The sequence below is a fragment of the Hypanus sabinus genome, chromosome 2, assembly GCF_030144855.1.
Source record: "Hypanus sabinus isolate sHypSab1 chromosome 2, sHypSab1.hap1, whole genome shotgun sequence".
Lineage (NCBI taxonomy): Eukaryota > Metazoa > Chordata > Chondrichthyes > Myliobatiformes > Dasyatidae > Hypanus > Hypanus sabinus.
In genome coordinates, this window is record NC_082707.1 from 161,936,992 (window position 1) to 161,954,131 (window position 17,140).

At 38.2% G+C, this 17,140-nt stretch overlaps 1 protein-coding gene across 1 annotated transcript in view; it reads left to right on the forward strand.

Moving 5' to 3' along the window:
- pygl (phosphorylase, glycogen, liver) overlaps nt 1-16,437 on the forward strand; it is a 115,761-nt gene extending 99,324 nt beyond the window's left edge. The window contains exons 17-20 of the mRNA XM_059987897.1: nt 9,355-9,562; nt 13,651-13,785; nt 14,480-14,546; nt 16,282-16,437. Coding sequence (XP_059843880.1) covers nt 9,355-9,562; nt 13,651-13,785; nt 14,480-14,546; nt 16,282-16,437 — 566 coding nt within the window. The remainder of the gene's footprint in view (nt 1-9,354; nt 9,563-13,650; nt 13,786-14,479; nt 14,547-16,281) is intronic.
- The last annotated feature ends 703 nt before the right edge of the window (nt 16,438-17,140 follow it).

Sequence of the window (17,140 nt, forward strand, 5' to 3'; positions counted from 1 at the left end):
TTATGAACAGTTGTGGGCTCCTCATTTAAGAAAAGATGTGCTGGCTTTGGAGAGGGTTCTGAGGAGGTTCACAAGGATGACTTCGGTTATCATACAAGGAACATTTGATGGCTCTGGGACTGTACTTGCTGGAATTTAGAAAGATGAAGGGTGATCTCATTGAAAGCTTTCAAATGTTGAAAGGCCTATTGATGCACCATCAATAACTCACTCTGAGACGTAAAGGCGAGATATTGGCTTTTATTGACTGGAAAAAGGAACAAGCAGTGAGTGACCACCATACTACATCCTGGAGACTGAGAGGCCGGGCTCAGGCCTTGATCGCCTTTATACAGGGGTCTGTGGAAGGAGCCACAGGAGCCATCAGCAGGGGGCCTGTCCAGACAGGTATATGTAGTTCACCACACCTAGACAGAGTAGATGTGGAAAGGATGTTTCCCACGGTGGGGGAGTCTAGGACAAAAGGGCACAGTCTCAGGATAGAGGGGCATCCATTTAAAACCAAGATGAGGAGAAATTTCAATAGCCAGAGGGTGGTGAATTTGTGGAATTTGTTACCACAGCCAGCTGTAGAGGCAAGATCATTGGGTGTATTTAAGGCAGAGCTTATTAGGTTCTTGATCAGATATGGCATCACAGGTTATGGGGAGAAGGACAGGACATGGGGCTGAGGAGGGTGGAAAAGAAAGGATCATCCATAATTGAATGATAGAACAGACTCAATGGGCCAATGGCCTAATTCTGCTTCTATGTCTTATAGTTCCTCAATGAATGAGGGGAATTTGAATGGTTGGATGGGCCATAGTCTCTGGAACTGAAATGCTGGCATCAGGAAGCATGGCTCCTGACACCTCAGCGCAACGGGCAGAACCAAAGGCTTTGATTGAAGCCTACAAGTTGGCAGAAGGAAGATCAGCTAATACCTACACTGACTCTTGGTATGTTTTTGGAGTTGTTTATAACTTTGGAAACTTATGGAGACAAACAGGATTGCTTATGGCAGTAGGAACCCAATCAAGAATGGCCAACTAGTACATGAACAATTGGGTGTCATACAACCAGTGCCAGAAGCTGTTATGTTAAAATCTCAAAGCCACTCCAAAATAACTACAATGGAAAGCTGTGGAAATGTATTTGCAGATGAAATTGCAAAATGGGTGGCAGAGGAAGAAGTAAAAAACAGAAAATAAGTACCAAGAACCCAACGATTAGAATTATAGAAAAGAAGTTAAACTGTATTTTGGACAAGCATACATAAAAGATATTCAGACAATTGCAAGCTCAATGCCCCAACCAGGAAAAGAGGTTTTGAATGGAGAAAGTTAAGCAGTAATGGGGTTTGGAGATATGGTACTAGTCATAGACCAGTAACTCCAACTATGTTGCTTCCTTATCTGGCACAGCTGATCCACTTCTTAGGACATATTGATGTGCAAAAAATGTTTGACAGATTCTCCCGGTGGTGGTGGCGGAATCCAAAGATCACGGCACAAGGTCAACAAATGTTTGAGAGATGCATAACATGTCAGAAAACAAATACATAGCAGCAGAAAAGTTACCACATTTTAGTGCTTCTACCCCACCTGGTCCATTTTTACATTTACAAGTGGACTATATTTATTTGCAGAAGTGTCAAGGCTGTGAGTGTTAGTGGACAAGTTTTCAAGATTGGTGGAAGCTATTCCAACGAGGAGAGCCATTGCCACATACATACAACAAAAACTCTGATCAAGGACTGTATTGAGATCGCCATGTCATATTGAATCAGACAAAGAACCCATTTCACTGGGAGTGTTTGGTCAGGAATCATGTTGACTAAAGAACACTGAATGGTGTTTTCATAGTCCACATCACCAGGCGTCATCAGAACAAGTCAAACAAATGAATGGAACCATCAAACAGAGACTAAGTATCAGATAAAGGTATACCATGACCTACAACTCTTCCTATGGTCTTATGTAGCATCAGAACAATTTAAAACAAGAAAACCAAATGAAGTCCATTCAAAGTGATAACAGGATGTCCTGTGTTGCTGCTTGGAGCCCTCTGTCTCAGAGGGGCTGACATACACATCAAGGAACAACTTAGTTAGCTACTAAGTGAAATTAACTCAAGCTATCCAGTCTGCTTCTCAGCAGGTTTCTGCTGCTTGGAGAGACACACCCTGATTCCTGGTGAGTGGGTCCTGATTAAGAAGCCACATCAGGAACCATTGGGAGCTCAATCAAGTACTGTTAATTACCAACTCAGCAGTGAAAATAGAAAGTAGAAGTGGATGAATGCCAGCCACTGCAACTGAGCTAAAGTGGTATCCAATGAGTATAATAAATGTATGGGTAACATGCTAGTGTGGTAACCTCTTGACCCAGTGCCTGCGCTGGTGGGCTACAGTGAGCATATCACTAACCAGCCAGAAGACTCAAACAATGTCAACAATTACTGGACATTATGAAGTTGATTCCAATATTATTTGTTGTTATATTTTTGCCAATTTTCCCTACTCACAATGTGCCAGTTGAAATGTCTCATAATGTATACTTGCGAGTATCACATGAACTTACAATGCTATTATACCACAGAATTCAAAATACCATTAGGCATTCCAGCAGATCCGGAACAAACTTGTGCCCTGTTTATTAAACAATCCAGCAATGGCAATGGTGACAATATGCTAATAGTTCATTATTCTCAGGGGAGATATAAATATACAATACGCCCCCCCCACATACCATATTAAATTGAATCATTTATGTAAATATAATCAGCATGATTTAGGGAATCATATCATAACTGACCCTATTCATGTCTTATCCTGGAATATCTCTGTATCAGCTTCTAAAGTTCAATGAAAAAGCCTAAGCCTTTTCATGTGTTCACTATAAAAGCTCCCTTTTGCTACAGCTCAGAAGATATCATACCAATAGGGCATATTTCATACAGTTACACTTTACATTGTCCAAAATTTTCATTGGAATTTTCATTGGCGATACCCATTAGAAAAATATTACAATTAAACAAAGCTCCTGTCTAGTAATAAAAAATGGTCTAAGTTCATAGAATAATATGTATTTAATGTGCAGAATAGGGCCTATACCTTTCTGACACATAATTGGTTAGAATCTTATTATCTGGTGTATGTTTTCTCTGTTACACTTACACACACACACACACACACACACACACACACACACACACACCCCACCGACCTTACCTTACTACCTCCTGAGACTAGAAGTAAACAAGACATTTCAGAAAGAGGTCATTTTGCATACATTTTATTCCCATGTTGTGCTGTTGCATGGAGTACAAGAGAGATTAAAATGTTGCTGTAGCTTTAGAAAGAGTAAGCAATGACACTGTTGATGCCTTAGGAAAAGTAACAACAGAAATGGTTGTCATGCACAAGATGGTTCTTGAAAATCACATGGAATTAAATCTTTTTTACAGTTAAGGAGAGAACACATGCAGTTCCAGGCAAGGAATGTTGTACTTGCATACAATGCCTGACAATTCTGAAGACAACTGATTTGGCTGATCTTATCCATAAAGAAGCAGCTAAAATACATCAATTTGATAGATGGAATTTCTTTGATTGGATTAAGTCCTTGAAGCTGGGGTTACTCAATGCTACTAGTCATATTATTTGTCCTGATATGCCTTATCATAATTTACCTTTATTAATTTGAGGGTAGTGGAACTAGGAATGCAATTTTCATACTACGAATGCTTTCAGAAAGGGCAATTGAATATCAAAATGATGTCTTTTAAGTTTTATTGATTTCACTAAAGCATTCAGCAAAGTGCAACATGAAAAATTATTTCAAATTCTCACTAAGCTAAACATTGGTGGAAGGGACCAACAACTGCTTCAAAATTTATATTGGAATCAAATGGGGACGGTAAAAATTGATGATAATATAAACAGTTGGACTAAAATTCAAAGAGGAGTGAGACAGAGATGCATTGCTTCACTGGAATTATTTAATATCTATAGTGAAATGATTCTCAGAGAAATAGAAGATCTAGATGGGATAAAAATTGGAGGTGTTAACATCAACAATATAAGATATGCAGACGATACAACCCTAATAACAATTGCTGAAGAAGATCTACAAATCCTCCTAGACAAAGTAGTACAAACGAGTACAAATTTTGGTCTAACCATCAACTGTAAAAAAACCAAATGCATGGTAATATCAAAACAGCAGGATACTCCCACCTGCTAATTGTACATTGGTAACCAAGAGATTGAACAAAAGACCAGCTTTAATTACCTTGGTAGCTTTATATCACAAGATGCTAGAAGTAAAGTAGAAATAAAAAGAAGGATTGCCATTGCCAAAACCAACTTCCAAAAATTGAAACCCATTTTTACCAGCAGACACATTTCTATGACAACAAGGCTTAGACGACTAAAATGTTGCATCTGGTCAACCTTACTGTATGCTTCCGAAACAGGGACTATAACACCAGAACTCCAAAGAAACTTAGAAGCAACAGTAATGTGGTTTCTTAGAAGAATGCTGAAAATATATAGAGATAGGGTAACTAATGAGACAGTACTCCAACATGCCCATACAAAAATATCTTTAATGAGAACATTAAATGAGAAGAAACTTAAGTTCCTGGGCCACGTCATCAGAAAAGGAGAAATAGAATGCCTTACATTACAAGGCCGTATGCCTGGGAAACATGGAAGAGGAAGGCAAAGAAGAAAATATATGGACACTGAAAGAACTAGCAGATGTGCAAGGTATCACTGACCCTGCGAGGAATTGCTCGATGTGGAGAACCATGATCACCCAAGCATGTAACGTGCAAGGCACATGAAGAAGAAAAAGAAGTTTAAGGGTGATCATTAATAGAAGTTCAAACTCGTGCAAGTGTGCTTACTATTGTATCTAACAATGATATAATTTTATGAATGCAAAGAATATATACCCTTTGATATTTCTTTTTGATTATTTTATGCATAACATAGATTCAAGTTTTTCTACCTTTGAATTTTCAGAGGGAATAATAATAAATACGTGATTTAGAATCAAGGGAGAATTTTGTAGGAGTAGATGGTTCTTTGCAGCTTCACCTTAATTGCCTGCTTGTATTTTATATACATGTAACTGTGTAGTATGCTTCTTAATGGTCACAGTATGTACAGTATATGCAGTTGTTCAGTGTATCTCCTGATGGTTACATTAGTATGATCCTAGAAAGTTCTGGAAGCTTCTGTGGTGCTGCATTTTTGAATAGGGCCGTTCTCATTGGTTGACTTTTATCTTTGTAGTATAAAACTTCTGCTTCAAGGTTTGTCTCTCCCCTTTAATTAGGAGGTCTCTATCATGTTCTTTTTTTCAACTCTTTGTTCTACTAACACTCAATAACTCAAATGTTTTGTACCTCTTTCCTGACTTCCGAAAATCCTTATACTAAAAGCATCAGAATCCAACAAGAGTATACCAGGATGAGCAAAACTGAAAATTCCTACTACCTGGTCAGTTTAGTGACCAAAATAAATATGATCATTTAACAATGTCAGAAAAGTTACATTTCTGACCAGTTAACACTTGTCATGCTTTACTGCCACTCACTGGAGTCCTGGTTTAGCATACTCGGTTAACTCACCAAAACACTAGTTCCCATCTTCGATTTTCACTTTTCAGCACCATAGCTTTTGCACTCATTTAAACTGGTTACGCAGTATTATAATCTGCAAATTTGACACCACTAATGTTCTAAGTGTGCCAGATGATCAGTGTTTTAGTGAGTGTATTTTGATTAATTGTGCTCTTTAAAATCAATGAAGCATTCAAGCTAGTCAGGATGTTTTGACCTACAGAAATCTTTGAATTGTTAATTTTATGAATAAAGTTAATAATGCCATGGATAAATATTAATCCTTCCCACAATGATCCTAATGAAATATTGAAGGCACATCTTCCTAGGCTAGCATTCTTTAACTATGTAGCATATATTTGCATGCACTGTAAAGGTATTCACTAAAACTTGGCATGTAACTGTTCTTAAATATACTGTACATGCATCTCAGTGTCAACTTCAATAAGTGATAAAAAAGATTAAAGTAATTCTTTTATGATTTCTCCATCTCAATTTACTGCCACTTTAAAGTATCTAACTATTTCAAGGTACAGTATCTACACATAAAAATTGAGGATCACAAAGAGGTCTGTAATAATGTTTGGCATCTATTTTTAAATTTACTACATGATTCAGAAGTTTTACTGCTTACATCCAAAGAGGTGCCCTTTTGAACTTGTATCATCTACTCTGATCAAAGCATCAAGCTTCTTCTGATATGACTGTACAGTCTTTGACTCAAGGAAATTGTCAATGCATGCTCGGATTATCATGATTCAAATGGCATAGGAAGCTTCTAAGCTTCACACACATCATGAGATGGAATATCTGTAAACTGTTTTAGAAGAAATAGCAGGTTAGAAGAACAGACATTCACTTTGCCAGGAAAGCCTAGAAAATTGTCTGTTTATACTCGGTGGCCACTTTATCAGATATATCTGCTTGTTAATGCAAATATTTAATCAGCCAATCATGTGACAGCAACTCAATGCTCAAGGGCATTCAGACATGCTCAAAAGGTTCAGTTGTTCAGAACAAACATCCTAATGGGGAAGGAATCTGATCTTACTGACTTTGACCGCTTAATAATTATTGATGCCAGATAGGGTGGTTTCAGTATATCAGAATCTGCTGATCACCAGGAATTGTCAAGCACAATGGTCTCTAGAGTTTAAAGAGATTGGTGCAAAAAAAAAACAAATGGTGAGCAGTTCTATGGACAAAAATGCCTTGTGAATGAGGTCAGAGGAGAATGGCCAGACTGGTTCAAACTGACAAAAAATCGACAGCAACTCCATTAGCCACGTGTTACAACAGGAGGTACCTAATAAATTCACCATTGAGTGTATTTGTTCTAAAAGAGCTTACAGAGATTCATTCCATCTCACAAACTGTATGAGGTTTAGATGTCCACAAAGAGCCAGAAACAGAGGTGTGCTCTTTTAAATTTCTAAGTCATTATTTCCTTTAGTTCTGATAACATTTGAGTTCCTTTCACTGTGTATTTTAGTTTGTATACAGCAGATCTGTAGATGCTGATGTTAACATTGGGCTGGACTTCATACTACAGCAGTTTGCCTCCCCCCTCCCCTGTACGCATGTCAGGATTCTCTTTGTTAATTTCAGTTCAGCCTTCAATACTGTCCTTAAGCTTCTGCAAGAGAAACTCTCCAACTTAATGTACCAGGTCCCATCTGCAGGTGGTTTACAATCTTTCCCTCTGACAGTATGCAAGACTGGACAAGCGCATCTGCACATCTCACTCAGTCAGCTCTCAGCATAGGGATGTGTTCTCCCCCCTCTCCTATTTTCTCTTCCATCAATGACGGAATCTCCAGTGATCTATCAGTTAAACTGATAAAGTTTGCAGACAACACCACTGTAATCAGATTAATCACCACAGGTGACAAATCAAAATACCACCAGAAAGTAAACAAGGTAGCTGCAACACGTACAACAAGCTGGAGGAACTCAGCAGGTCGGGCAGCATCCGTGGAAACAAGCAGTCAATGTTTTGGGCCAAGACCCCAAGGTAGTTGTCCTGGTGCAATCACAACAATGTGGAACTGAACACCTTTGAAATCAAGGAGTTGCATGTTGACTTCAGGAAAAATGTGTTTCCTCTCCAGCTGTTGGTCAACAACTTTACAGTTAGCACCATTTCAATATTCAGATTCCTGAGCCTCATTATTTTGCAAGTTGTTATGGGAGAACCATCCTTCATGAGAGAATTTCCTTCATTAACAGGAGAGCTATCCAACTGCTGCAAGAAGTACATCTTATGTAGAGCATGCTGGTGCAATTCTACACTGCCATCAAAGAAAGCATCCTCGCATCAGCCATTACTGACTGTTTTGGTGAAGCATCTTCTCACAATATTAAAAAACTACAGTGAACTGCCAGGTCAGCAGAAAAGGCCATTGGCTGCAGATTATCATAATTGTAGGACTGGTATCTGTCCAGGACAAAGGAGCAGGCAGAAAAAATTGCAGACACTACCCCCCCCCCCTACCCCCCCAGCAGACTACCTTTACCAAAAGCTCCCTTCTGGAAAACACCAAGAGCTATTAAAACAAAAACTTCACTCCATCTTAAAAACTTTCTTCCCCCACCAGTTAATCTAATAAGCCAATCTAGTTCATTCCCTCCCATTCCTTCTATCTGTTACCCTCATCACTGTACCGTAAACTTGAAGTCGCTTTTTATAATGCTGTTCACATTGTAAACACATGCTGGTATTTAGGTTTCAATAGGTACATTTGATGTCAGATAAATGTATACAATACACATCCTGAAATTCTTTTCTTTGTAAACATCCATGAAAACAGGAGTGCCCCAAAGAATGAATGAAACTAAAACGTTAGACCCCCAAAGACCCCCCTCTCCCTGTCCCATGCACAAGCAGCAGCAAGACAGTGACCCCCCCCCCCCCACCGAGCACTCAAGCATGAAGCAAATAATCTATAAAGACAGACTTGCAGTACCCCAGACTACTTGTTCACCCAGTAATTAGACATATCACAGGCTCCCTCTCTCCCAATTGAGGGAGAAGGAGGTGTCCCTGTTTCACAGCAAGAGGGGAGACATAACGAACAACTCGCTGATTTATAATGTTAAAAGTCTGTTACATCACATTTTCCCAGTTCTGCACCCAGAGAGTCAGCCCCAAAAATACTCAGGTCTCTGGACATACAGCCCACGGCAGCTAACCCAATGTTCTGTGGTCTCCCACGATGCCTCAGTCATGGGCACCGGCCTTGAATCAGCCCGTCTCCAGAGCCACGAAAATCTGGCACCCTGAAGGCACGCTAGTCTTCCAGGCCGCGGCTTTGGGATATCAAAAAGTGGCCGGTCGTGAGGCCCTGAGAGCGGGTACCATTCTCACAAAGAACCAAAGTCAAAGTGTAACTCCAGGTCAGGGTCTTCAAAAAAACCTTTAAAAGGAAAAAAAGAGATATCAAAAATAGAAATAGAGCAGTTTCCGAAGATGCAAGCAAAGGAGTCGCCGTTTAACACCATCATCATTTTGCTCCACCCCTGTATCAATCCCTCGAAATTTACACATGTTTTATTCCATATCCATGCTTTAACCTCTAGCCTTAGTTTTATATAATTCTTTATTTTTTGTAATTGAGTATGTTTTTGTTGCTTGTTGAAGTAACACACCACAGCAAATTCTTAATAAATTCTTAATAAGTATATGGTGAATGAAGTTGATCCTCCTTAGCATTAAATCAATTTCATTTGACTTATTTGCAGTCATCCCAGCAACTGACCTGTCACAGCAAATCTCAACAGCTGGCACAGAGGCTTCTGGCACAGGGAATATGAAGTTCATGTTGAATGGTGCCTTGACTATTGGCACTATGGATGGAGCAAATGTGGAAATGGCAGAGGAGGCTGGTGAAAACAATTTGTTCATTTTTGGCATGAGGATTCACGAAGTACAGGAACTGGATAGGAAGGGGTATGTTTTCAGTAACAATCGTGAGAGTTAACATGTTTCATTTGTAGTGAATGAAAAATTGTTTGGATTCTATTACAATGAATAACTCTGCAAACAAGTGAAATAGTGAATGTATATGGTAGTATCCTTTGCTGTAGTTAAATAATCACTAATCTTTTAACATTTCAAACCTGGTTTATAAAGCCCACATTACAAATTACGTGACTGATAGCCCATTAACTAAAATTGACATTGTTATTGTTTATTCATCATCAGCTAGTAATAATCCTACTAGGCATCATTTTAATGACTACACATACCCATCAGCTTTGTGTTTTACAAGTATTAATTGCGACACAAAATGAAAAAAAAAAACAAGCTGCTGGAAATACTCAACATGTCAGGCAGCATCTGGAGAGGAAAATAGAATTAGTATTTCAAGTTGTAGACCCATTGTTCAAATGGGGGAATAAAGACAAGCAAGTTACTATCAAATTACAGAGAAGGTAGAAGCAGGGGAGTTGGTGAAGGGGCAGTTTAGACCATAAAGACAAAGAAGTAGTGAGACCAAAATTACTGCAAGAATAAGTTGCAGAAATCGTCCTGTCAGTGGATTACTAGGACAGTTATAGGTCCAGATTTTCGGTCAAATAAGATACAGGAGTAGAAATAGGTCATTTGGCCCATTGAGTCTGCTCTGCCATTTCATCATGGGTGATCCAATTGTCCTCTCAGCCCCATTCTCCTACTTTCTCCCCGTATCCCTTCGTACCCTGACCAATCAAGAATCTATCAGCCTTTGCCTTAAATATACTTGAAGACTTGGTCTCCACAGCTGCATTGGCAAAGAATTCCACAGATTCACCACTCTCTGGCTAAAAAAATTCCTCCATTCTTAAAGGACACCTCTCTATTCTAAGCCTGTATTCTCTGGTCTTAGATTCTCCCATAATAGGAAACATCCTCTCTACATCTACTCTATCATGGCCATTCCATAGGTTTCATTGCGGTCACCCCTCATTCCTCTAAACTCTAGTGAATACAGGCCTACAGCCATCAAACGCTCTTCATATTACAATCCGGGAATCACTTTTTGGAACCCCCTTTGAACCCTCCAGATTTCAGCACATCCTTTCTAAGATAAGCAGTCCAAACCTGCTCACGATACTCCCAAGTGAGGCCTCACCAGTGCGTTATAAAGTCTCAACATTACATCCTTATTTTTATATTTTATTCCTCTTGAAATGAGTGCTAACATTGCACTAGCCTTCCTCACCATAGACTCAACCTGCAAATTAACCTTTAGGGAATCCTGCACAAGGCTTCCCAAGTCTCTTTGCACCTCAGTTTTTTGTATTTTTTCTTCATTTAGAAAATAGTCTACCCTTTCATTTCTTCTACCAAAGTACATGACCGTACACTTCTCGATACAGTATTCCATCTGCCATTTCATTGCCCATTCTCCTAACCTGTCTACGTCTTTCTGTAGCCTCTCTACTTCCACAAAACTACCTGCCCCTCCACCAGTCTTCATCTTGTCTACAATCTTTGCAAAGCCATCAATTCCATCATCCAAACCATTGCTATATAACATAAAAAGAACTGGTACCAACACAGACTGTGGAACACCACTAGTCAGTGGCAACCAGCCAGAGAAGTCTCCCTTTATTCCCACTCTTTGCCTCTTGCCAATCAGCCACTGCTTTATCCATGCTAGAATATTTCCTGTGATACTAGGGGCTCATAGTTTATTAAGCAGCCTCATGTGTGTCATCTTGTGAAAAGCTCTACTGAAAATCCAAGTACACAACATCAACCAATTCTCCTTTGTCTATCCTGCTTTTACTTCTTCAGACACGATTTTCCCTCAAGGAAACCATGCTGACTACAGCCTATTTTATCATATGCCTCCAAGTACCCTGAGACTTCATCCTTTGTTATCAACTCCAACATCTTCCCAGCCACTGAGGGCAGACTAACTGGCCTATAGTTTCCTTTCTTCTGCCTCCCTCCCTTCTTGAAGGGTGGAGTGATAGTTGCAATTTTCCAGTCTTGCAAAACCAATCCAGAATCTAGTGATTATTGAAAGATCATTACTAATGTCTCCATAATCTGTTCAGCCACAAGTTTCGGAACTCTGGGGTGTACACCATCTGGTCCAAGTGATTTATCTACCTTCAAACCTTTCAGTTTCCCAAGAACCTTCTCTCTAGTTATGGTAGTTTCACACACTTCATGCCCCTTGACACCTGGAACTTCCACCATATTGCTAGTGCCTTCCACAGTAAAAACTGATACAAAATCCTTATTCAGTTCATCTGGCATTTCGCTGTCCCCCATTACCACCTCTCCAGTGGTCCGACATCCACTCTCTCCTTTCTTTACACTATGAATCTGAAGTAACTTTGGGTTTTCTCTTAATATTATTGGCTCGCTTACTTTCATATTCCATCCTTACCCTCTTAAGTACTTTTTTAGTTGCCTTCTGTTGATTTTTAAAAGCTTTCCAATCCTCTAACTTCCCATTAATTTTTGCTCTATTATATGCCCTCTCTTTACTGTTAATTGGTGCCACAAAAAGATACTGAGATTTGGGGTAAAAAAAATTTTAAATGATGAGCTAAAAAAGGTTGCAAATTGCAGAGCTATGAGAAATGTCAACAGGTCAGGTAATCAAGTCAAGTTGCTTTTTATTATCGTTTCGACCTTAACTGCTGGTACAGTACACAGTAAAAACAAGACAACTTTTTTCAGGACCATGGTGCCACATGAACAATATAAAAACTACACTGAACTATGTAAACCAACACAAAAACTACACTAGACTACAGACTGCAGTCTAGACTGCATAAAGTACACAGAACAGTGCAGGCATTACAATAAATAATAAACAAGACAATAGGCACAGCAGAGGTCAATAGGTTGGTAGTCCGATGGCTTGGGGGAAAATCTGTTACATAAATAATCAGCTGCATGGTGGTGCCCGGGATTCCATCCATTTCTGTACTTAGGCCGAGTATATCGTTGACACAAAATTAGTCCAATTTAATGTAGTCCAATGCCAAAATAAAGAGAAAACAGAGCCAATGTTTTATCATTTTGTGCATAATATCCAATCTAAAGTGAATATTATGGTAACAATCTGGTGAGATTGCATCAGGCCTCACAGTCTACATACACTTTCCATTACTCATTACGATATGTGGATTCAGGAAATGAGATGGAAAAGGGAGTATAGTGTGTGTGTGTGTGTGTGTGTGTGTGTGTGTGTGTGTGTGTGTGTGTGTGTGTGTGTGTGTGTGTATATATATATACATACACACATACACAAAGCAAAGTCAAAAAATGGAATCATCTGTATAAATAATTCTCTCTTGTAGGTTAATTTTAAAGGTTTAGTTCAAATTTATCCACTGTAATAGGGTGCTTAAGCAATAGATAGGAGAGAGAAAATGGCAAAGGATGTGGTTGTAACTTTTTGCTCCACATGTTTCTTCCAGGCTGCGCATTTCAGATTTATAGTGTGTCTTCATTCTCCATGATTTGTCTTTATTCCCTATCCAATGATTCCTTATATTAAGTCCAGAAAACTCATTTTAATACAGTATCTTTCAGCCTCCTGATTTGCTCATATGCCTCTACATGACCTTTCTCCTATTAAAAGATGGAAAAATAAATGCTTAATCAGATCACAAGTAGGTTGGAAACAGAATTTGTAGACAGTAGCTTAGACATACTGCAATTTTATGGCAGCTGTAGATTTTATTGTACCCCTTTGGAAAGTTAAAGTTGGAAATAACAAGTAGCCTTGTTTGTTGTGTTAACTGCACTTTTTACCAGGCTCACCTTGTAGCCTCATTTCCCCAGCTCCCTCCCAATTTTGCTGTTAACCCTTCCTAGTTATGGTGATAGAATTCTGATAAATACATAGTACTAGGAAGTCTGATGCTGAAAAATAAAAATATATATACTTAAAATCAGGTATCATAAAAAATCTAATATTTCTGCTGTTTTTCAGATTATTATTTCAGTAGTCTAGCATATTTGGTCCTTACTGCCACATGTCTACCAAGAACACATGTTCCTAATTTATGTTGATAATTTTACAGATATAATGCCACAGAGTTTTATGAAAAGATTCCAGAATTGAAGCAGGTGATCGATCAGATTGCGGGTGGATATTTTTCTCCGAATCAGCCTGATCTTTTCAAAGATATTCTGACTATGCTGTTTCACCATGATAGGTAATTACTGAAACCTTAAAAATCATTGACTACCTTTTTACCTGGTGCAGGATGTACACAACATTTCTGCTTTAATGACATCATCATGATTCAAATTCTGATAATGCCTTAGGTATTATCCATAGGGTCCAGTTTCATACATGGCTAACTCCAGCTGAAACTAACCAACGCTAACCAAAGCCAAACTTAGATTACTTAACTTCCTCCCACTGCCACTTGGGCAGGAGATGGAAGGCTTTAAGCTTTGAAGAATTGACATCACAAACAACACAGATGAGGTGCACATGGTGATTAATGTCAAAGAATAATCATCAAATTTCATGTCTCAATAATTGATCTGTCATATATATTCAATCATAATTTCTGCCAATATTAAATAACCTTAAACGTGCACGTATCTACATCTGTCACTCAGCATCCATGCAATGACACTATCAATGTAATTATATTAATGTCATTGATATCAATATTGATATTATGCAAACTGAATCCAAGAATGTTGCTAAAACATTCCCCTCTTTTCAAAAGACAGTACAGTATATGGTCAGCAATAGTAAATGGAAAATCAACCTCAATTTGTTACAAGTACAGTGTAGTTATTGCTGTACAATTGTAGCTAGTTCACAATCTAATTCATTAATAATTATCCTTATATGGATAAATAAACACTCTTTAATTACTCTTTTACATCTAGGTTCAAAGTGTTTGCTGATTTTCAGTCATACGTGGAAACTCAGGAGAAAGTTAACCAGTTATATCAGGTTAGATTATTTTACTCTTGAGTCTTTATTTTTTTGTAAGGCTTAACTTTTTAGCCTTCTGTTCCAGTCTATGTTTTCAATCTTTATCAAAGTACCAGATAAGAGAAAAATTTCCAGGTTGCAAGTCATAAAGGAATATATTAAGTGGTTATACCAGATAGGGAAGACAGGATGTGGGGTTTGAAATTCGTATTTGTTTCTCAGTTGAGAATGGAGACACAAGCTCCCAATATAGCAAGGGAGTAATGTTCACTCATTACGAATCAATAATGCTACAATTGCCAGTTTGGTAGCATCCACTGTTGAGTGGATTTTGTGTGTAAAAACATTTTAAAAAGGAGCAAGAGTAGGTTACTTGACCCCTCAATCCTACCCCACCCTTTGATATGATCATGGCTAATCTGCCCAAGACCTTATCTCCTTCTCTGTGCCAATTCTCAATAGCTTCAATTTCCTAAGCTTTCAAGAATTTATACTTATTTAAATATTCACAATGGTCTAGCCTACAAAACCCTCGAAGATTCATCATCATCTGTGGGATGAAGTTCCTACATGCCTGTGGTGAATCTCATATACCTGTCTGGACAGGCCCCCCCCCCCAGCTGACTGCTCCTGTGGCTCCTCCCACAGACCCCAGTATAAAGGTGATTGGAGCCACAGACCCTCAGACCAGGATATCGTGTGATAGTCTTCCAGCCAATAAAAGCCTACCTTAACCAACCTCTCAGAGTTATTGATGGTGCATCAATGCCTTAGTTTTAAATAACAGACTTTATTTCTATAACTGTATCCCCTCATTCAAGATTCTCCCACCTGTGGAAATTTCGTAACATCTTGTGTGTCCAGCCTTTTCACGATCTTATATGCTTCAATAGGATCACCTCTAGTTCTTCAAAATTCCAAAGAACATTGATCTATTTTTTTAACTTTTCATATTAGGACAATATTTTCATTAGCACAGTGCATTTATCTTGAATGACTCCAATGTCAATATATTTGCCCCTTTTCCAACTCATTTAAGCAATAAGTATAGTAAGAATAGTCTTAACAAGTTTGTATTTAATTAGATCAAAGATTTTACTTCTTGTTGAAAAATTCTTGCCTGCTGACTGTATGAACAACCCTTTTTAAGGAAACATTTGGACTAAGGAAGTTAAGAAGTATGTAATTATTGGTGTTAACTAAACTCTCCCTCAGTGTATACTTACTGTTCTGTAGTTCAGTTAACTAGGTGAAGAAAAAGTAAATCCACAACACTTGGCATTTTGATGTTCTCATACTTAGACCATAAGGCATTGGAACAAATTAGGCCATTCAGCCTATAGAGTCTGCTCCATATTAATCATGGCTGATTTATTTTCCCTTTCAACTCCATTCTCCTGCCTTCACCTCATAACCTTTGATGCCATTACTAATATGGAACCTACCAACATCCACCCCAAATACACCCACTGACTTGGTCTCCACAGCTATCCACGGCAATGAATTCCACACAGTTCTACTTATACACTTTAGAAATATGAGGAGAAAACTGAGAAAGGAACATTGAGACAACTGTCCCATCTTATTTTATTTTCAAATTAAGCCTGCATGTGTAATGGGCATAGCCATTTATGAGCAGAGCAGCTCATTGGGGTGGAGATTTGGTAATGCATACTTACGTATATATCCCCTTTTGAAGTGCATAACCAAATATTGCAATTTTAATATGTCTATGTATAAAATCTCTTTACAGAACCCAATAGAATGGACCAAAATGGTTATAAAAAACATTGCTTCCTCTGGGAAGTTCTCTAGTGATCGTACTGTCACTGAATATGCGCATGAAATCTGGGGTGTAGAACCTAAAGCATTGAAGATCCCTCTTCCTAATCAACCAAAAGACACCTAGAACTCCTGAAACCTTGAATATTTTGTGTTAAAAGGTGCAGAGCGGAAATAACAGCAACCTTGCTGTCTTTTGTAAGCTGTTAAAACCAAGTATAGCTTTTTAAGGTTGGAATTTGTTTAATGTTTGAGATTGTTTGCTATTCACAGTTGGAAACTACTTCGTTTTTAGAGGACTTAATTTCTAGTAGCTGTCAGGCAGGTTTCTTTTGAGACCATCTCATAAAAAAGCATATGCTGCATTTTTACTAAATGCAGTTTTACCTTTTAAAAAAATAACATTTTCATTGTAAAGAACGTTTGAACATGACATTTCACAGTTTAGTTGTAAATGGATGGCTAAGAAAATAACAATTACCATTTCTGGGTGATTGATCCAATATCTAATTTGGAGAATGACAAAGATTTTTATTTATTTTTTCAATCACCATGTGAAAACATTTGGGAAACTCCATAACATTACAGAAATATTTTTCCTAATCAGTTAATGAATTTGCTATTTTGATGACCATTTCTGCCCTTCATTTTATTTTTCATCTGATTCAAGGTGTGATGTGTAAGTTGTATGCTGTTCTTATATTCATTAAATTTTGAAAAGTATGTATGAGGTAGTTTATTTATAGAAACACAACTATACATCAGTTAAAGCATTACTCCATGCTCATTAGTCAGAACTACCAAAATTAAAGTGATTCTGTTCAACTTTC